At 40.8% G+C, this 22793-nt stretch overlaps 1 protein-coding gene across 1 annotated transcript in view; it reads right to left on the minus strand.

Moving 5' to 3' along the window:
* Positions 1–18345, minus strand: part of SBSPON (somatomedin B and thrombospondin type 1 domain containing) — a 33752-nt gene extending 15407 nt beyond the window's left edge. Inside the window, exons 1-3 of the mRNA XM_073676745.1 lie at positions 17727–18345; positions 3554–3748; positions 2114–2204 (exon numbers count right to left, since the gene is read on the minus strand). Coding sequence (XP_073532846.1) covers positions 2114–2204; positions 3554–3748; positions 17727–17958 — 518 coding nt within the window. The 5' untranslated portion in view covers positions 17959–18345. The remainder of the gene's footprint in view (positions 1–2113; positions 2205–3553; positions 3749–17726) is intronic.
* Between the last annotated feature and the right edge of the window lie 4448 nt (positions 18346–22793).

Here is a 22793-nt window from a genome sequence, read left to right on the forward strand (position 1 = left end):
CGAGGGACCTTTCCTGTCAAACTAATCTGATCAGTTTTTATGAGGAGGCAAGTTCTGGACTGAACCAAGGAAATGCAGTGGATGTTGTGTATATGGACTTTTCAAAAGCTTTTGATACGGTTCCACACAAAAGGTTGATACATAAAATGAGAACAATGGGGATAGGGGAAAATTTATTAATGACCTTGTAGGGGGCATGCAGAGTAATATTTCAATATTTGCAGATGACACTAAACTCTGCAGGGTAATCAATACAGAGGAGGACAATTTTATATTACAGGAGGATCTATGTTAACTAGAAGCTTGGGCTGATAAATGGCAAATGAGCTTTAATGGGGATAAATGTAAGGTAATGCACTTGGGCAGAGGAAATAAAATGTATAATTATATGCTTAATTGTAAAACACTGGGCAAAACTGTAACTGAAAAAGACCTGGGTGTATTGGTGGACGACAAGCTCACGTTTAGTGGCCAGTGTCAGGCTGCTGCTGCAAAGGGAAATAAAATAATGGGATGCATTAAAAGAGGCATAGATGCTCATGAGGAGAACATCATTTTACCTCTATACAAGTCATTAGTGCGACCACACTTAGAATACTGTGTACAGTTCTGGTCTCCGGTGTATAAGAAAGACATAGCTGAACTAGAGAGGGTGCAGAGAAGAGCGACCAAGGTTATTAGAGGACTGGGGGGTCTGCAATACCAAGACAGGTTATTACACTTGGGGATATTTACTGTGGAAAAACGAAGGCTTAGGAGTGATCTTATTACTATGTACAAGTATATGAGGGGACAGTACAAAGACCTTTCTACTGATCTTTTTACTCTGAGGCCTGAGACGTGGACAAGGGGGCATCTTCTACGTCTGGAGGAAAGAAGGTTTAATCATAATCACAGACGGGGATTCTTTACTGTAAGAGCAGTGAGACTATGGAACTCTCTGCCGCATGATGTTGTAATGAGTGATTCACTGTTAAAATTTAAGAAGGGCATGGATGCCTTTCTTGAAAAGTATAATATTACAGGTTATAAATACTAGATTCCTTGATAGGGCGTTGATCCAGGGAACTAGTCTGATTGTTGTATGGAGTCGGGAAGGAATTTTTTCCCCAATGTGGAGTTTAGTGTTTGTCACATGGTTTTTTTTTGCCTTCCTCTGGATCGAGAAGTTAGGCTATGGGTTGAACTAGATGGACTTAGTTTTTAAGGTTGAAGAAAGACTATGTTAATTGGAGGTATTTGCTAATATCATTATTATTACACCTACTACATATTGGGATAGAATCTTGGAGATGGGGACACCCCTTTAAATGTGTATGGGATATTTTTGTGAGATAAGCCACCACTTGACGTCTGGCTGCTCTCACATAGAGAACACAGAAGCGTTCATCTTAAAAAGCACTCCTATGTATGGAAGAGCCGGCAGAATGATCTCTTGTGTAAGGCCGGCTTAACTTTGCCTTCTGCTATAGAAATATTTATGCTGTTAGTGGCTGATGTCTTTTGCATGGGTAGTTTTAACCAAAGAGGTAACTGTTATATATGAGAATGGGGAGAATCTTATGTAGTAATAATATATATATATATATATATATATATATATATATATATAATATGTTGTACTTTTTTCTAGGAAAAGTGAATATATGGGAACATATAACATTAGATATCTCCATTGATCTGGCTTAATACTGTAATCTTCTGTATGGGATGCCAAGTATATTGGCACATCTCATAAACTGCACTGCCCCCATCTATTTTGAGGTCTGCTAACATGTAACGAGGTGAACTACAAGAGTTACGGACCATCCTGATTGGGTATACCTTGTTCAGGTGGGATGGCTTTTATGCGCTTTTGATCAAAATAGTGCCAGCTAAGTATCCTATCTTATTTCCATGTAATATTACTATTAATGTATTTACTGCAGGGTATTTGTTTATTTTGTTTTTATCCTAGGTTCTGTCTGTTAATGGCCACAGTGTGAATGTGCACCTACACATTACACTAATATCAACAGTTCTTCATTTCTTTAGTTTTTCTTTTTCTAGGATGAGTGAATATATTGGAACATATAACATTGGATTTCTCCATTGATCAGATTTAATACTGTACCCAGGATCGTCAGTATGGGACGCCCAGTCTGTTGGCACTGCGCGCCTCCTTCTCTCTTTGTTGTACTCAGAAGTGGTAATAAAGGCAGGGACTAAGGGAAAACATAAGTACAATGTTATTCGCATTTACTGTTTTTCAGAAAATTTTAATCTCTGTGTTACTTCTGTGTGGGAAAGGCTATGTGCCCACTATGCAGAAATGCGCCGTATTTTTCCTGAGCGTTTCTGCATCTCCCTGGCAGAAAAAATGCATGCGGATTGTACATGCGGATTATACATGCGGATTGTACATGCGGATTGTACATGCGTTTTTCCTGCCAGGGACATGCGGATGTGAAGCGTTCTTCACTTGCATTTCCGCATGCGGGTTGACAAGCGCTTTTCCAAGTGATTTTAGCATCACTTGGAAAATTGCTTGACAACTTGGTCACACTTTATAAATCCATGCAAACGGCATGGATTTTATATAATGTGACCAAGTTAGTTAAAGAAAAGAATAAAAATGGTAAACAATAAAAAAAAAACATTATACCCACCTTCCGATGGCCCCCGGTCTCCTTCTCCGGTCTCCCCGGTGGCCCACGGTGGTGTAAAAGGACCTTTCATGTCGTCATTTAGTCATGTGACAGGTCACGCGACCACCAACGTCAGCGGTCGCGTGACCTGTCACATGACTACTGTAAATGACATCATGGAAGGTCCTTTTATACCATCACGAGCCACCGGGGAGTCAAGACGTATCGGAGACATAACCGCGGGCCATCAGAAGGTGAGTATAATGGGTTTTTTTATTTTACTTTTTTTTTTTTTTACATGTATTATGATACCCAGGTCTGGATGAGAGTCTCTTCTTCTCCAGACCTGGGTACCATCCGTACATTGAATCGCTTAATATCCGCATGTGCACATGTAGTCATGCTTATATTAAGCAATTCAATGCAAGTCAATGGCGGCAAAAACGCCGCGATTCTGCAAAATAATTGGTAGTGCTGCAGATTTTTCCGCAATGATAATCCGCAGCGGAAATTTCTGCAGCATGTGCACAGCACATGCGGATTATCATTGGGGAACATGGCAGACCTTCTACCAAGTGTTTTTTAAGCGTTTCTGCGGCGGAATTGCCGCTGCGGAAACGCTTAAAAAATGCATAGTGGGCACACAGCCAAAGGATAGTGAAAGTAATGGAAAAGCAAGGTCTTATCTCTGCTCTCAAAGAAAGGGATTAGTGCTCAGCCTTCTGGTGCTACCAATCTAAGCACTGGCCTGAGAACAGAGAAAGCCCAGAAAGTGTAATGTCAGAGGAAATATATAAAGACTGGCAATCACAAGAATATTACCATAATGAAATAATCTGCATAATAAAGAACAATATGGGTGACATTAGGATAATAAGATAAGATTATTTTGTTTTCACAACCTAAATAAAATTATCTTTTTTTACCATGCAAGTGGCCACATTCAATGCCCTGATTTGTGAAATATTCCAGACATCCAGCCTTCTCCTCTAGGTTTGGGCAGGGCTCGCCTCCATTTTCAGGCTCCTGCAACACTTGACGCCTGCGCACCCTGTATGTCGGGCTGCACTGGATCGCACAGCCACTCCAATGGCTCCATTCACCAACGACACATGAACGAGCTGGAAAAACAAGCCGAGTTGTTTGGTTAAGTGTTTTTATTATGTAATTCTTTGTGCTTCCTTTATTTGCTGCTTTCAGTATTGTTTCTACATTGTAACAGCAAGATGTTACTACCTCCGCGTTGTTGTCATACTCCACATCTCAGATCTTTTTTTCTTATTATGTCTAAGCGTACCTATTAATGACTATATTGTATTTAAATTAATAAAACATCATTTAACATCTATCACTTCCCCCTTTTCTAACTAAACTGTTCACCAGATTCTAGGGCACTTAACAGGACAAAAAAAAAGGTGTCCTTGGTAGGGAAAATGGACATTTTTCTATCAATTACCCAGGGCAGAGACATAACGAGCTTCGACTTCATGGTCACCTATTTATTTGGCTATCCTAACAATATATTTCCATTGCAGATTGTTGAGCTCCCAACCCCTATAATATCAGCATAAAGTGTTCTAGCCATCTACCCATCTCATACATTTGTGACATATCTATTGGATAGGTATAGCTAATAATAATAATAATCTTTTTATTTATATAGCGCCAACATATTCTGCAGACAATTTACAGACACTATCAGCACTGTCCCCATTGGGGCTAACAATCTACATTCCCTATCAGTATGTCTTTGGAGTGATAGCTGATGTACATCACACAAAAAATAATAGGAGCAGAGCTGCGTTCCCCAGGAACGGTTACTAAACAGTTTAACGGAACGGTGCTGCCCAACTCCATTGTCACAGCTGGTGTCAGCTGATTGGTGGGTATTAAAATATATTTTAATATTATATTGTATATTAAGTTTATAATAGTCAGTACTATATTATGGATGTATTCTCCCAATAGGAATCAATGGAGCCTGTAAAAAATATATTGCACCTATATTTGAAAAATTTATTATGGGAGAAGTAAGACAACAGGAAGCTTATGGGAAAACACAGATAACACAGACCTAATATGCCATAGAATAATGAGCTAATTCTGGACAAACTACAAGGTATTTTCTGCCCGTATTTTCCTGCATATTTTCTATATTTACATATACAACTGAACCCAGTAAATAGGGCTACAAGCCGTTTTCTGCCCACATTCCTGATCATTTTTAGGATGCACTTTGCCGTCAAGTGGTTGTGTTGCTGGCATCTTCTTACCACCACCGCCTTATTTTGAGTGCTTTGCAGTTTGTGGATTTACTGTAGAGCAAATTGTTCTCATCTCATCAGGCTGAAATTCTTCTAACAGCTTCCAAAGAAACTTTATCTAATCCTTTGCCAAGATTTTTCTGTTTGTCATTTTCTAGAACTGTCAAAACCAAAGAATGAGGAGATGTGTTGTTATGAGCCATTGTTGGTAATACGGCAGATGTACAGAAAGTCAGTGTACGCTTCCTATAGACGATGTCACATTTCTCTACAATAGCGTAAGTTGAATCTACTTTGGTTTAATAGAGAAATGTTTCAGCACTGTAGGATAACATATTAAACTACAATAAATCCAAAAATCCTCGATAGGGAAAATTATAGAAGCAGAGGGGAGATTCAATATTCCTACAGTGCCACCACAGGGTAAATTAAGAATCACATGTGTCAGGTCCTCCCCAGACACTCTCTGTAGAGTGGACACACCGGGTCATACAACAGATACTGGTTAGGGGCAAGTAGCGATCGGGAAGCAGAATGAGGAAACAATCTGGGTCAAATCCTTACAGCAGACAACAAACCAGCTTCACAAATTAACATCCGTAAACTTAGTTGCTCAGACAAGGTGTGCCACTGCCATAGCCTTGGAGCCTCCCAGCTGTCATATGTCATATGGTGTTTGGCACCTGTGTTTACCGTTTTAGAGAATGAGGGGGCAAAACAGAGAGGAGGGACGATGGCCGCACAGATAGGCACTGCAGCCATCGAGCTGGTAAAGCGCGCTCTGCTTCGGCTAATCAATGTAGGTGCTGAATAAAGTATTTTCCGGTATTATTATGCAGCTGAGGCCAGGGCCGCCATCAGGCATTACTACCATTACTGGTGTATGGGGCCCAGTGAGAAGAAGCAAAGAGGGGGAATTCGGACTATGGGAGACACGCTGCACAGCCTGCACTGAGGCACCACAGCTGAGCCACTGAATAAATGGCCTGGCAGACTGCCTGGCACGCCGGGGCCTGAGCTAATTACTTTACTTTATTAAGTCCCGGGGCCCCAGTCACTCACAGATGCAGCTACTTACATTTTATACCATAGGGGGCCGGCCATGTGACGTCAGACGCTGCTGGTCCCCCCTCTGTTCCTAGGCTGCTGGTGCACCCGTGTCCTTGTGGCACATTATATGCAGGAGTTGAGGGCACGTAATTGATGGGTGCGCCCACCCACTCGCCCGTCTGGCCTCCCATTATCATAAAATAATAAGCAGAAACTGCTTTTCTAATAGACTGACAAGTCCAGAAGAGATCCCTTTTCAGCAGTAACCTCATTATCATAACTAGCAGGATTACAATGAGAGATAACAGAATCCAACATTCACAGCTCACCTCTTCCCCCTTCCTGGGCAATGACCTCTTTTGGAGGGTTCAAGCATAACTCCCAAGCAGCACGCCCGCTGCCTTGGGATCATATTCGACACTAAACTTTCCTTTATTCCCTATATCCGATCACTCACCTGCATCTTAAAAAGTCTCCAGAGTCCGACCTTTTCTCACCTTTGAAACTGCTAAAACTCTTAGGCTATGTGCACACGATGCGTTTTTAATGCGTTTCCGCAGCGTTTTTGCAGCTGTGGAAACGCATTAAAAACGCATGGTAGAAGGGCACCAATGTTCCCCAATGATAATCTGCATGTGCTGGGCACATGCTGCGGAAATTTCCGCTGCGGATTATCATTGCGGAAAAAAACGCAGCACTACCAATTATTTTGCGGAAGTGCTGTGTCTTTGCCGCCATTGACTTGCATTAGACCACATGGATTACGCATCACTGTATATGTGGATGCGTAATCCAAGCGTTCTAATGTGCGGATGGTACCCGGGTCTGGAGGAGAGGAGAGTCTCATCCACACCCAGGTACCATTAAAAAATCTGTTAAAAAAGAATAAAATAAAAAATAAATGTATACTTACCTTCTGTCGGCCCGCGCAGCGCTCCTGCTTGCTTCCCGGCACTTTGCAGTGGATTGAAGGACCTGCGCTGACGTCAGAGTCATGTGACAGGTCACGCGACGCTGACGTCGGCAGGTCTTTCAATTCCCTTCTGCCGGCAGCCGGGACCGAGCGAAACAAGACATCGCGGGCCATCGGAGGGTAAGTATACATTTAGGGCGGCACGGTGGCGCAGTGGTTAGCACTGCAGCCTTGCAGCGCTGGGGTCCTTGCAGCGCTGGTTGTCACTCCAAGGACAACATCTGCAAGGAGTTTGTATGTTCTCCCAGTGTTTGCGTGGGTTTCCTCTGGGTTCTCCGGTTTCCTCCCACACTCCAAAGACATACTGATAGGGAATCTAGATTGTGAGCCCCAATGGGGACAACGACGATTATGTATGTAAAGCGCTGCGGAATATGTTAGCGCTATATAAAAATAAAGATTATTATTATTATTATTTATTTATTTTTATTTTTTTTAACCACTCTCTCGGTCACACTATATAAATCCATGCAGTTTGCATGGATTTATATAGTGTGACCTAGTTGCACTTTCCAAGTGATGCTAATCGCTTGGAAATCGCTTGTCAATCCGCATGCGGAAATGTCAGTGAATAATGCTCCATTTCCGCATGTCCCTGGCAGGAAAACTCATGTACAATCCTCATGCGTTTTTTTCTGCCAGGGAGATGCAGAAACGCTCAGGAAAAAAACCTGAGCATTTCTGCATCGTGTGCACATAGCCTTACTGTCGCTCTTATTCACTCTCGTCTGGACTACTGCAACTCTCTTTTGATTGGTCTCCCTCTTACCAAACTTTCTCCTCTCCAATCCATCCTGAATGCGGCAGCCAGGGTCGTATTTCTGTCCAGCCCCTTCACTGATGCCTCCATCTTGTGCCAGTCATTACATTGGTTATCCATTTGCTACAGGGTCCAATATAAACTCATCACTCTCACCCATAAAGCTCTCCACAGTTCTGCACCACCTTATATCTCCTCTTTCATCTCTGTCTATTGCCCCACACGTGCCCTCCGTTCTACAAATGACCTAAAACTAACATCCCCCATAATCTGAACCTCGCACCTCCGTATCCAAGACTTCTCTCGTGCTGCGCCAGTTCTCTGGAATACACTACCCCAGATTATAATGCCTGACCTGAAATAACAAGCACTTTTCACCTACTGTGTCCCCCCATTTCCTTGTAGATTGTAAGCTTGCGAGCAGAGACCTCACTCCTAATGTAACTGTTTAACTGTCTTACCTTGTATTGAATATAATGTATGTACACGTCCCCGCTTAATTGTAAAGTGCTGCAGAATATGTTGGCGCTATATAAATAAAAATTATTATTATTATTTATGTCACTAAACATGAGAATATGTATAGAAAACTCTCCCAAGGAAATAGAGTCCCATGTAATGTCTTGTGATATATACACATGCATATGTCCAATGTCCATATCTCCAAACAGGCAAGAGAGCAGCTTCCATAAATGTACAGGAAATAGAATGAAATAATCTGCAATCAGAAATACAGATTATAAAAAAACAGTGTCACAATCTGGTTTCTATTAGTTTAATAAATGTATGTAACGCATTCCCTTAAAGAAAAATAAATACAAATATACCTATAAAGAGTATTGAGTATTATAAGAAATGTTTAATAGGTTAGAGTAGAGTAGGGCCCGGCCAGAAAAGTCTTGTGGTGCAGAAAGTAGAGTTTTTCCAAGAGTGGGCGGTGGGACTGTGGAAGGTTCAAGGGGTGGAGGCGGAGCTGGGGTGAAGGTGGAGCTGGGGGGGAGGTGGAGCTGGGGTGAAGGTGGAGCTGGGGTGAAGGTGGAGCTGGGGTGGAGGTGGAGCTGGGGTTGAGGCGGAGCTGGGGTGGAGGCGGAGCTGGAGTGGAGGTGAAGCTGGGGTGGGGGTGGAGCTGGGGTGGAGGTGAAGCTGGGGTGGGGGTGGAGCTGGGGTGGAGGCGGAGCTGGGGTGGAGGCGGAGCTGGGGTGGAGGTGGAGCTGGGGTGGAGGTGAAGCTGGGGTGGAGGTGGAGCTGGGGTGGGGGTGGAGGCGGAGCTGGGGTGGAGCCTCGGTGGAGTCTCAAGGGGGCCCGAAATTCCTGGTGGCAGCCCTGGCTGTGGCTGATGCTCACAAAAGATTACCTAGATTAAATTGATTTGCATTAACCCTTCACATCACAGTCAGTAGCACTGGGCATATACAGGTGTGCAGCCTGTAAATACATGAGTTTTCCCCTTCAATGACAGCAAACAGATACCTTGAAAATGATGAGAAATTAAAATGCAAATTATTTAGCAAGTTAAATAACATTTCCAAATTACACAGTGATTATGTCTTATTAATCTAAATCCAGTAACTCCTTTATGAAGCACAACACAACTACCGTATATCATCCATGTAAAAAATGAGTTTCCCTCTTATATATAATTACTGGTTGCACTGATTTTAGCACCATAATTACAACCAAACACATTTAATTGGATTTCAGTCTTTCATTTGGCTGCTGAATCCCCACGATATACTGAGCCTAACCAGTGAGATAGAACACTTGGCACTTCAGTACTTTCTAAGATTAAAATCTTTGTAAATGATTCAATCTAAAAATTAAAAATGGAGGTTACACCATAAAGTCATAGCGGGGGAACCAAAACTGAACTCACTATTACATACTAAAGAGGACCTGTCACCAGGCCGAAGGGGACCAGTGTTTGCTCTTATTTTATTCCTGTTGCTCCTCTGAGTTTTCCATTTTTTTTTAAATCCTCTATTTGGTTCCAGAGATATGGGCCTTTTATGTAGGGCTAATTTTTCTGGTCCACTAATTGTAGAAAAACAGGGATTGTACACTGCTTTCCTTCACATTATGTGCATTGAATCAGCAATAATGAAAATCAGCTGATTAACCGTCTCGATGGTGCTCTCCAGGCAATAGTCCACGTAGTCATGTAAGGGGAAAATGAGGCACTCACCATTAGGCTATGTTCACATATGTTGGGTTTTTCAGTGTCACAAATCTGCAGCAAAACCTAATCTCTGGCAGGAAATCAGCTGCGTCAAAAACGCAGGTTTTGATGCGTTTTTTCAGCTTTTTTGCACTGTCCTTCTGTCTCTATTTATGCATGTACATAAAGTTCTGTGAAAAAAAAGAACTCCATTCTATTTTGCCATCAAAAACGCTGATGCAAATTTTGGTGCGTTTTTTCAGCGTTTTTCCACCACCCATTAGTTCCTATGGGTGAAAAAACGCTGAAAGAAGTGACATGCTCGATTTTCCAAAAACCCAACCAAGGCACAAAATACGCAGCAACAAAAACATGGTGTGAACAGAGAATTCTGGTTTCTCATAGACTTTGCTGGTACTGCAAGACACAGCTGAAAATTTACATAGAAATCTGCAGCAAAAACGCTGAAAAACCCAACATGTGTGAACATAGCCTTAGGTGTTAAAATAAGCTTTATTTCCGGTTCCAAACGGAGATTGTGGAGACCATGTGGCTGATAGCCGTTTTGTGTGATTTACAAGGGAAACAGCTATCAGCCATATGGTCTCTACAATCTCAGTTTGGAACCGGAAATAAAGCTTATTTTGAAGCACAGTGGTGAGTGCCCCATTTTTTCCTTACCTTGCTAATTTTTATTGTCTTTACCAAGAGGGCGTTGCTCACAGGGTAATTATGCAGAGCAGCCTAAACACATGCCCCCAAAGAACCTTGTTAGCCACACCCCTTTGATAAAGACCATAGAAATTAGCACTAAATCAAAAGGTCCATAGCTCTGGAACAGTATGGAGGATTTCAACAAAGCAAAAAATCTTTATTATGGGAACAGCGGCATAATATTAGAGCAAAAACTGCACACTTTTGTTCTGGTGACAGGTTCTCTTTAAACTAATTGTCTGGGTTGCAGATCCCATCTTCATATAAACTGTTAGGGCATTCTTCTATAATATAGGAAAACACTTTATTTTTATAACCTACTTTTTTTAGCCAAAGCAGAGCGCGATTTAGCGATTTATGCATATGTGCTCTCTTTTTGTCGTTTTTTAACGCTTTTTCAGACGGGTTCCAGGCCGTCTTAAAATAACTTAAAACTGACTGACTTACACATAGTGGGAAGGTATTTGTGTTGTTAATCACATGATGAAGATTGATCTTACAATACAATGTGACTGGTAACGGACAACAGTCATTACATCTGAGATTACACTGTTGTCCATTAAGATAACTGCTTTTACCTTAGAATGCAATTGTAACTTGATCTTATCACTTCACTGGTTTTCTTACTCTCTCTCTGATTGGTTGAAAAGTATGCAGATCTTTTTCTATCATACTCGGACACACAGCTGCTTTTAATGTATAACTACTGAGAAGTGCGGTCGGATTCTTTACCTCATTATATCTTTGTGGAAGTCTAATATTTTTACTGATTTTGAAGTTTTTCTGGTTCAAGTAATTAAAGTGTATATGTTTAAAGCTTTAAGATTTAAGTCAGTAATCTTCTCACATAATTTACCTGACAGACCTGAACCCCCAATAACATGTTGAAAAATTAAGTAATTCTTGTGTATATCACTCAACGCTGCTGATATCAAGGGGGGCATAATCTGGCATGAAGGTGTATGAAATGACCTAGGCCAATTTATACCCCGTAGTATAAATTGGTCTAGGCCATAATATACACAGGGTATACATATAATCTAGCCTAGGCCACTTTAACCCCGGGTATAGTCTGGACTCGGGGTATACTATAGCCTGTTACACCGGGAGTAGACACATCTTGGTGACTAGGGGTGGTGCTCTGCATAGATATGCAATCATATTAAAATTAGGGATGAGCGGACCCGGGGAAGTTCGAGTTCTGGTACCCGAACCTGAATGAGAATCCAAACGCCATTAAAAACAACGTGGACCCGAACTTTCTCTCTCACCCTGGACTTCCCTCGTAACTCCGAACATTAAAACGGACTTCCAAAATAAGTCCGTGTTTTGCTTTTTGCACGGACTTGTAAGTTTAGGTCCGCTCATCTCTAATTAAAATGTGAATTTTGCAAGTTTGATTACATAGGTTTTTATAATAAGGACCTGCTAGGTGGCACATATAGAATGGGTGGTTAATGGAAAACCTTTATCATAGGTTCACTTTAAAGAGAATCTGTCAGCAGGCTTTTGCTATTTAATCTGAGAGCAGCATAATTTACGGGTAGAGAGCCTGATTCCAGGGATGTGTTACTTGCTCAACAGCTTACTGTAGTTTCAATACAATCAGTGTTTTATCAGCAGGAGATTATAACTAGAAGACTAGGTGTCGTTTGCCAGATAGTCCGGCTAAACTGTGTAACCTCGGCCCCACTACTGATTAGCAGCTTGCTAACAATGCACAGTGTACACAGGAAGCTGCCAGTCAGTGGTGTGGGTGGGGTAATACACAGATCAGCATTCTGAGCACTGCTAGATCTACAACAGAAAAAACAGGGGTTATATTACAAACTACCCCAAGCAGCCCAGTAGGTGATACATTGCTGGAATCAGGTTATCTGCCCCTACATCATTCTGCTCTCAGATTCTATACATGTACTTCTGCCTTGTATGAATCGGGGACAGCTATGGAGGCTGCTACTTATGCATACCTCTTCACCGTGACGTACGTGTATGGCAGGGTACATGAGGAGGTTAAAAAGCTGGGTGACATACAAGGCTATTTGTTTAGTGGCTACTGTTAGCTTGGGTTGACAGACTCCCTTTAGTGTTGTCCCAAAATGCATATACAATATAACTGTTAAAGAATGAGCCCATGAGTTTAATTCTTGTGAGAATCCTTTCAACATGCGTCACCGTATAGCGGCTTACTTTGTGCTGCTGCGTGCATGAAGCCTAAAGGTGCATTTCCTGTTTAGTCCTCCCAGAGGACTTTAACCTGCGATCATTTAGCTCCCATAGCCGCCATCTTGGTACCTAGCTGAAGTTAAGCTTTTAAAAGGAGACCACACTTTATACTACTTGCCATAGTACCACAATACAGTATATACTGTGGTATTGCAGCATATAGTATAATAGATCAAATGATTGCAGGTTAAAGTCCCCAAAGGGGACACTACAGCTCATGACGCATAATCAAGCCCTCACATAGCTCTAGCCATATAATTTTTTTTTTACAAATTTCAGAATTTCTTTCTCTTTTATAATATAAAAATTATATAATAATGGTTGCCCCCATTCTGGAGAAACTGAAGTTTAATTTAAAAAGCTAATAAAGGTGCTTAGTGCACCCTTGCTGTCTGCACTTTATGGGTTTATTAGTCCAGTGGGCGGTTCTATCAGTGACTGACAGCTTTTTATGTATAAGTGAGCATACAGAAATAGCTGTCACTGATAGGACCGCCCACTGGACCGAAAATCCCAGAGATTACAAAGGATAAAAAAATGAAAACACAGATTATACTGAAATTTTTCTTGCAAAACCATATATACAGTATAATGCACCACATCCATAGTACTATATTGCACCCCATAAACATCCATCGTAGTATAATACACCCATAGACATCCATGGTAGTATAATGCACCCCATCCATGGTAGTATAATGCACCCCATTCATGGTAGTATAATGCACCCCATCCATGGTAGTATAATGCACCCCATCCATAGTAGTATAATGCATCCCATCCATGGTAGTATAATGCACCCCATCCATAGTAGTATAATGCACCTCATCCATGGTAGTATAATGCACCTCATCCATAGTACTATATTGCACCCCATAAACATCCATAGTAGTATAATACACTCATAGTCATCCATGGTAGTATAATGCACCCCATTCATGGTAGTATAATGCACCCCATCCATAGTAGTATAATGCACCCCATCCATGGTAGTATAATGCACCCCATCCATGGTAGTATAATGCACCCCATCCATAGTAGTATAATGCACCCCATCCATAGTAGTGTAATGCACCCCATCCATAGTAGTGTAATGTACCCCATACATGGTAGTATAATGCACGTCATCCATAGTACTATATTGCACCCCATAAACATCCATAGTAGTATAATATACCCCATCCATGGTAGTATAATGCACCCCATCCATAGTATTATAATGCACCCCATCCATTGTAGAATAACGCACCCTATCCATGGTAGTATAATGCACCTCTTCCATAGTAGTATTATGCACCCCATAGACATCCATAGTAGTATAATGCACCCCATAAACATCCATAATAGTATAATACACTCATAAACATCCATGGTAGTATAATTCACCCCATCCATGGTAGCATAATGCACCCCATCCATGGTAGTATAATGCACCCCATCCATAGTAGTATAATGCACCCCATCCATGGTAGTATAATGCACCCCATCCATAGTAGTATAATGTACCCCATCCATAGTAGTATAATGCACCCCAATCATAGTAGTATAATGCACCCCATAAACATCCATAGTAGTATAATGCACCCCATCAATAGTAGTATAATGCACCCCCATAAACATCCATAGTAATATAATGCACCCCATAAACATCCATAGTATTATAATGCACCCCCCATAAACATCCATAGTAGTATAATGCACCCCATCCATAGTAGTATAATGCACCCCATAAACATCTATAGTAGTATAATGCACCCCCATAAACATTCAAAGTAGTATAATGCATCCCATAGACATCCATGGTAGCATAATGTACCCCATCCATAGTAGTATAATGCACCCCATTCATGGTAGTATAATGAATCCCATCCATGGTACTATAATGCACCCCATCCGTGGTAGTATAATGCACCCCATCCATAGTAGTATAATGCACCCATCCATGGTAGTATAATGCACCTCATCCATAGTAGAATAATGCACCCCATAAACATCCATAGTAGTATAATGCACCCCATCCATAGTAGTATAATGATCCCCATAAACATCCATAGTGGTATAATGCACCCCATTCATAGTAGTATAATGCACCCCATCCATAGTAGTATAATGCACCCCATAAACATCCATAATATTATTGCCAATGATTTTTAAAAAACAAATAAATAAATACTCACCATTCCTTCGCTTCTGCGCTGCGTGCGTCCTCTTGTGAAGCCAGAAGTCGTGGCATGCGATGGGAGCATGTGACGTCACTGTCATGCGCCCCGTCACATGCTTGTCGACTTCAACTGCTGGCCGCTGATTGGCCAGCAGCGTGTATTGCAGAGCGCAGACTTGTACGCCGCAATACACTTCAGCTGTATGTGTGCCCTCGCACGCTTTCACTGGCGTCGGCGGTCGTCGGCCCTCATTTGCCAGGCCCCTGTCCCGCCGGGCCCTGATCTTAGCGGGAGCAGGGGACAATGATGAAAGATGCCTCCAGTAGCCGGTGCTTGGGAAAAGCGCAAACTGTACTGCTGATTCCCAGGCACCGATACATGTGATACTGATGCGACATACGGATGGCACACAGTTGCCACACGTATCCCACACACAGACACACAAACACCGATATCTCTGGTACTGTTTTTTCCAGTACAGGAAATATCAGGACTTGTGAAAGAAGCCTAACATAGCTCTGATTAGCTACTTTGTATAAACACAAGTCTCTCACAGGCTCCTGAAGAGAAAGTGTTTTCATCACAGCACAATTACCACATATAAACTCTGGCAAATATGGCTTAGTATGGAGGAACCTAGATAGCCACTTTAAGGCCTCATTCACACATCAGCATTTTTCATCCATTTTTGTATGCCAAAAAAAAAAAAAAACTATAAAGAAAAACTATAATTGAAAGACTGACACTTGATGTGTGTTTTGGAGACACTCCTGGTATTGGCATAGAAACACTGATGAAATACTGATGAAAAATACTGACGTGTGAATGAGACCTAACTTTGACTGTCTTCTGAGCTCCCATAGAGTATTATATGACTACAGCAGAATCTTGGATTTATCTTTACAACCCCAGCAGACAATGTAACGTCTAATTATAAAGTGGTAAACCGTCAATAAAGAAAATGTTTTACAAAGTAGCATAACTTTCTAGGGACTATTTTAAAATGATTTTCAATGGTGGACTTTTCCTTTAGAGTTAACTTTAGTTACGGTTTGACAGTTCCAGCACCTGTAGTGCTCAAGGCAAACACTGTCTAAACATGGTGCTTGAGAGCTTATTATGGCAGTAAGATGAGGTAGAAGAATTATTTTATTCAGGAATATAGCAATAAGGTTTTGCAAAGGTAGAAGTAGCATCCTGGTCCCCGTATCTGAAGAAATCAAAGACCCCTCTGCCACATTAGAAGGCATGAGTATTATAAGAGTACATGTTAGGCAGGTGCCCTGGTATAGATTTTGCTTTGCGAGTAAGGAGATTAAGTTGAGCTTCTAACTTATTCCTATATCTGGGTCCCTATGGTTTAAAGGGCGAGCCATATATACAGAAATAATCACGCCTTACATCTGGTCCCCAAGATCAGCTCAGGTGTCCTCATAGTATTGACCCACACTTAAAAATTCTAACAAATACTTGTCATTTTTCATGTATGTTTTGAAGATCCATGATGAATTGGTCATTTAGTCATCACCATTAGGACTGAATATTTATTAACTATTTGTAGTCAGTATTATTAGTATATACCAACAAATACACATTCATAAAACTCTTCTCATTCATTCCATAAACTAGGCGTGTTTTCCTGATTATGGTTCTAAGGAGCGAGTGAAAATTCTGAAATCAAGAATAAGGTCAATTAGTCATTTCCTAAAGTACTAGAGCCAAGATTTATCCACCCAGATGAGGATGTTAAAAGGAATTTCTGAATTGTTCCTTGTCTTCCTGAATTGCTTTTGATAAGATGACAGCCTGGAGCCTACACAAGAAAAAATTATAAATGCAACTTCTTGAGAGAGTTAATATAGGCTTTATGAGTCTAAGGTGGTTTTTCAACTACAAGTTTGAGCATTTTTTAGACTATTCTTCAACAACCACAGGCAACAGGTCATCAGACCTTTTATATCTAAGATTAGCGCTAGTCGGAATTTCAGTGTTCAGAGAATTAGTCTCCCTTTGATCATCCTCAAATTTTAAAAGCTTTGCTCATCTATGTAAGATGGTAGAACAAATTTACCACATGTGACATAGGAAGAAAATCTCTTGAAAGATGAATTTAAAAGTCTAAAAAAATAAATAAAAACTTCTCAAAAGCCATGTTCTCGCATAGCATAAATGCTGCGTTTTTTCTGCTGAGCTTTTTTGTGCAGGAAATTTGCTTCATTTATCTCTGCAAGCAAAAAGGATGTGATTCCATGGAAGTTCGTTCCCACTTCGCTGTTGAACCATATTTTTTTGGGTGTCTTTTTTTCTCTGTAGGCTTTTATGGGGAGGCTAAGAAAGAGCAGAATGAAAACTTTTCTGTACTAAAAAAAGTGAATTGAATAAAGCAGCTTCAAATCTGCACTAAAATGTGTAAAAAAAACACACCAAAAATTCAATAATCAGACAAAATTGTTTTTCTGTATATGCGGGGCAGAAAAAAAACACGTCAAAACGTTGGGTGCGAACAATCCCTTAAACTCTGTTCTCACCATGTACAGTTTTTGTTTGGTATACATGCGGGAAAAATCTCTTACATATGGCACAAATGTATGCAACTGTATGATAACTATTAACTCACCTTATAATAAAAATTAATCATACAAGTCCATGCTTTTAAATACAGTGAGAATATATGTTATCTGCCATACGCCAGCCCTCTCTACTCTATATACTTTCAGCGTATACATTGGGAGCATTGCCGGACATATATCCTGAACAGAGGGAATAATAGCATAGCCGCAGTGATATTTGCTTACCGGGACATGCCTGTGCATAGTCGTGACAGCAGTCCTTGGTTGATGTGCACACTTGATCACAGAAGCAAGTCCCATATTCCCTGTCCATCCTCCAGCCCTTGCTGACACATGTCAAATCTCTGCCTTTACAGCACTTTCTCGCCTCCATACAGCCACCTTCGGCCATGCCACCGAGTCCCAGCAATCCCATCAAACACACCCAAATGCAGTATCTTCCCTTGTGCTGATCCATTTCTGCGCTGTAATGAATTCAGCAGGTAATGCAAGGTCACTTCTGACTTAGATGATGGACCCTGATGACATGGTGGCTGCACGTCTCCTGGAGTCCGGGAAAGGTGCTGTACTTGTCACTCACACTCTCTGGACCGTCACTGGTTAAATAAGTTTGGATAGATAACCATCTGGCGATGTGATGAATTCTACAGGTTATCCAAAATATGTGCAGAATAAATGTGCAAACTGCAGAGAGGAGGCTAGGATCTCCAGAGCTCTGCTAGCTGGTGAAGAAGTGTCCCCAGACAGTGACAGCCAGCAGTGAGGGTTGTGTGGAGAGCTGCTCCCTCCCAGGCTTCTCACTGGGTGGAATGTGAGTTTCGCCTCCTCCCCGAGCAGAGTGGAGGATGATATGTGTACAAGTATGCAATCACCAGTGGTAATCTGTACATGGAGCCTGCACCCACCAGTCCTAATATCCATTAATGCAGGACGAACCTCTCCTATGAGCAATAACCCATTGGGATCAATAATTAGAAAACTTTTTTTATATTCTTTTGTCGCACATGTAGGTGAAAGCAGCTGCTTTATTACTGTGTTCATTTCCAAAAAATACAATACTGTGGTTTTCATTAAGGATGGGCAACCTTTGACCCACAGCTGTTATAATACGTGGATGAACCCTTTTATATGCCAATATAAATCTTCTATTAAAGGGACACTAATGGACTTATGTATTTTGTAAATTACTAATTGGGATGGAGCGAAAATTCCATATTTTACTCCTATTTCAGTCTGACTTAAAAGAGTTTTCCAAGTTAATCAAATTTTCTTCTGGGAGTAGGTCAAATCGTAAAGTAAAAGCACCAATCCAGTATTGTTTTTAGTTCACCGCTGGAGTGGTGCTGAAAATCCAAGTCCCCTCCCCCTGTCTGATACTCACCTTCAAGCATTTTAATCTGTTTTTGCCACCACTCCGGTCCATCACCTGCAGTTTCTGACCTGCCGGCTGCTCCAGTGATTCATGGAGTGAGCCAGAGGTCACTAATCAATGTAAGTCTATGAGAGTTTCGTTCTGGCTTTCATAGTCTTGCATTGAGAGCTTGTGACATAGCTTCTGAGTTCCAATCAGTCAGAAGTTGCGCTCACAGGATGGCGCCGCGGAACCAGAGTGGTGCCGAAAAACGGTAAAGACACCGAAGAGTGAGTATATGACTGGGGGCAGGGGAGTTTCATTTAAAGCACCATTCCAGCGGTAAAAAAAAAAAAAAACACTGGAGTGGTGCTTTACCAGTATGTAGCACACTCATAGGATACGGCTATGGTTGCCAGTTTTGGCAGTCTTCATGTGACCGTGAATATGCAATTTGCTTACATGACGTCTTGTGCCAACTAGATTCTTCTCCTAATTCTCTCAGTGTTTTTTAAAGTTTCTTTTGTCAGGTACATAGTGCTTAATGTTCAATGAGTGAATAGAAACAACTGCTGTGCTGATGCTTCCATAGGATCTGGTGATAACATAACCGTTGGGGGTCTGCCAAGCATGGCAGAACTGCTGGGTCCACACAGACCCTGGTCTGCTCTGACAGTCACTTCTGATATTATAAGGAGCTGTTTTTCTGAGTAACTGGATCTCCCATGGATGCCACCATTAAATCAGAAGTAATAAACAATAAAGGAAAAAAAATGTGTTCTCTAGTAGAGATGAGCGGGTCACTTCTTGCAACCCAAGTCCACAGACCAAGTCAGTGCTTTCTTGCCGTGGACAGGAGGGTTCCCAGACTTGGCTTATCATTTTGCCAGGATGGCGCGTTGTCATCTGTGCTTGGTATGGAGGACATCATGCCAGGTTGGCAAATCAAAGCCGACCATGAATTTCCTGAGCTTCCCTTCCAGGTTCCCCTACATGGCTTTGATTTGCCGGCCTGCCATGATGTCATCCATTAATAGCACAAATGACAACGCGCCAAACCAGTGAATCATAAACCAATCCTGGAATCCCTGAGGCTAACGACATTTACGTAGCTCCTGTCCACTGCCAGAGAGCACTGACCTGGGCTGTAGACAGGGGTTGCGAGAATTGATCCGCTCATCTACTAGTCAACATGTTTTTTCCTTTATTATTTATTATTTCTGCTTTAATAGCAGCATCTATTGGATCACCAGTTACTTGGGAAAAAAAAATTTTTGAAAAAGTTTTTTTTTCAGATAAAATTCATTTTGTTACATACATATAACAAAAAATATATACAAATGTTATGTATCCAGTTATCCACATGAAGAATTCAACTGGTTATTTGGTACAAAATATGAACAGTACCAAATAAGTATGTGTAAATACCTCGCTCTGGGAGCCATGTTTTCTAATGAAGATCTAGTTATATTTTTAAATACATTTTTGGATAAAATGTCATGTCTAGTATTTTAATTCTCACTGTGAGACACTAGCTTTTTTCTATATTTGAAAAAAAAACAAGAAAATTATATAAATGAACCAATAATCTATATGTAGCCAATAAAGCGTTGAAAAATAATTAAATTTGTCCTTTTATGCTCCATAAAACAAGATAGCTTACAGCCACGTCACTTAAAAATAGAAAAGTTATGGCTATTGTAAAGCAAGGTGGCAAAAATAATGAAAAAAATGTCTGATTAATAAGACCCTTACAGTCCTGGTCATTAAAGGGATAAGTACTTAGTACTGATATTCCATTTATTGTTGTTGCTCATTGATGTATCTTGTATTACAATTACTGTCATGTATTATGACTGCTGGATGCACTGCAAAATGTTGTAAGAGAATCGGGCTGGTTACGCTAATGATACTTGGCTCAAACTCTACAGAGATTTAGCAGAGTGTTAGTTTACTGTGATCCGATTCTCTCGAATGAGGGAATCATAGCACAAGTGCGGGGAAGATGGAGAACTTAACTTCTCCATTTTCTCCATTGCAGATTTATGTACTACCCACTCCCACCTGCTATCTCTAACACTGAGAAGGAAGCAAGGAGCAGAAAGCCATCAGAAACAGGAGTTGTTCTGAAAAATTTGTATCAGTTTTGCAAAAGCACTCAGCTAGAAACAGGACATAGAAACACTACTAAAGAAGAACAAACCTTTTTCTTAGAAGGAATTTTTGAACATTTGATCTTAAGGGTGATTGTTCATCCTTACCCAACAATATAGCTAATCATGCTTTGTACCTTGAATATCTGCATACCTTCCAGATGTGGCATTTCAGTTGTAAGTCTTGACCCTCTACATCTAGTATCGGCATTACTTGTAAAGACTCGCAGAACTACGTCTGTGTCTCTCCTTCAGCTTTTTCCTCCATTGTGTCATTAAACAAAGGTGTCTTAGATAAATAGTTGTACAAGTCTTGGAGAGGGGCTGTAAGTACTTGGCGCACTCAAGTTTAAGAGTTCTATGTATGGTAATTGGCAAAAATCTTAGCATTTAGTTCCTATTTTTGTGGTCAGCTACATTCTTTAGCGAAACAAAAGGGCTTTCTTCACCGGTACTAATGAATAAAAGCCATATATCCATGTGGTGCATGTACCATAACTGTAGATAGACGTTAAAAAATGTTTTTTATTATATTATTATTAATCGTACAGTGTTTGCTATATGGCTGATATAGCAGAGGACAATCATCCATGGGATTATACATGACCTGCATCTCTGTATGGAATACAATCATTGAGGCTCTATAATGAGCCAGAACTAAATGCAAAATGAAAGAAAAAATGTACTTCCTTTATTTTATAAAATGAAAGAGTGCAATAGGTAGAGGGTATAATGGATAACTGATAAAGAAGCAATTGAGGGACATATTAGGTTGTTGACAAAGAAGTACTTTGGTGGGCATAATAAGTAACTTTGTCATTCGAATATATGAAAATACCTAGTTAACCCTTATAATATGGACTTACACGTGTGGAGAAGGCTTGATATGGAGGCATTCAATTCAGTCAGGAAGTCTTCGTTGCATATAAGTGAGTGGTAATGAAGATGCAATGCAAATAAATGTAGAAAAACCTCCTACAGTTTCTGTTATCATTTATAGAGTACGGCCATTCTGCACGGTTTGTCCACTTAGCCCTGATCCATTTTAAATAGAACTGATCACAGGGGTCGTGCCGCTGGGACTCTCAGTAGTCATTTGTAATGAGGGAATTTGGCAGCAATTCCTTAATAGCGCCACCACAGGGAAAATGAAGCATTACATGGCTTCCATTAAGTCAGTGAGCTATTTCTGAGTGCATTACATAACAGGGCCTTTAGAGAGAAAGACACTTTTTGTAGCCAGTCTGAAATCTGCCTAATTGATGGAGGTTATGATCGATGACACAGTTCATATATGCCTACATGTCCACCTGCATTCATTATATTCACGCTGACTTCTGTTTTTTGCTTTTCTTGTAATATAGTATTATTTAAGATTGCCATGTTTGTTTCTCCTTTGGTAATGGATCTCTTTATTGTGATCCCCTATCTCACCTTTAATCTTATCCTTTCCCATCCCAGTGTTACACTCTATGTTTATCCCCTTTTCAGTGCATTTATTATTATTTTTTACCTATTTTTTTCCCCTTGATTTGTAAATTTTGTACATATGTGTACATTTATCTAAATAAACCTATTATATCCATGCACAGCAGATGTCCTTAAAAAAGACCATTTGTCGGTCGAAATGTTGGACAAACATCTGTCTTTTCTTTGGCGCCGGATCTCAATAAACTACTTTTGCAGCAAGAATTTCTACGCTTGTCATTTTGGTGTTGAAGTTTACACTACAGTATTACAGGAACACAGTCCTTTCCTCAGGCACAACCTCTTCTACTAGCAGTGTGC

Source organism: Phyllobates terribilis, unplaced genomic scaffold (genome assembly GCF_046119375.1).
Source record: "Phyllobates terribilis strain yellow unplaced genomic scaffold, ASM4611937v1 Scaffold_4__5_contigs__length_816908805, whole genome shotgun sequence".
In the NCBI taxonomy this organism is placed as follows: Eukaryota; Metazoa; Chordata; class Amphibia; order Anura; family Dendrobatidae; genus Phyllobates; species Phyllobates terribilis.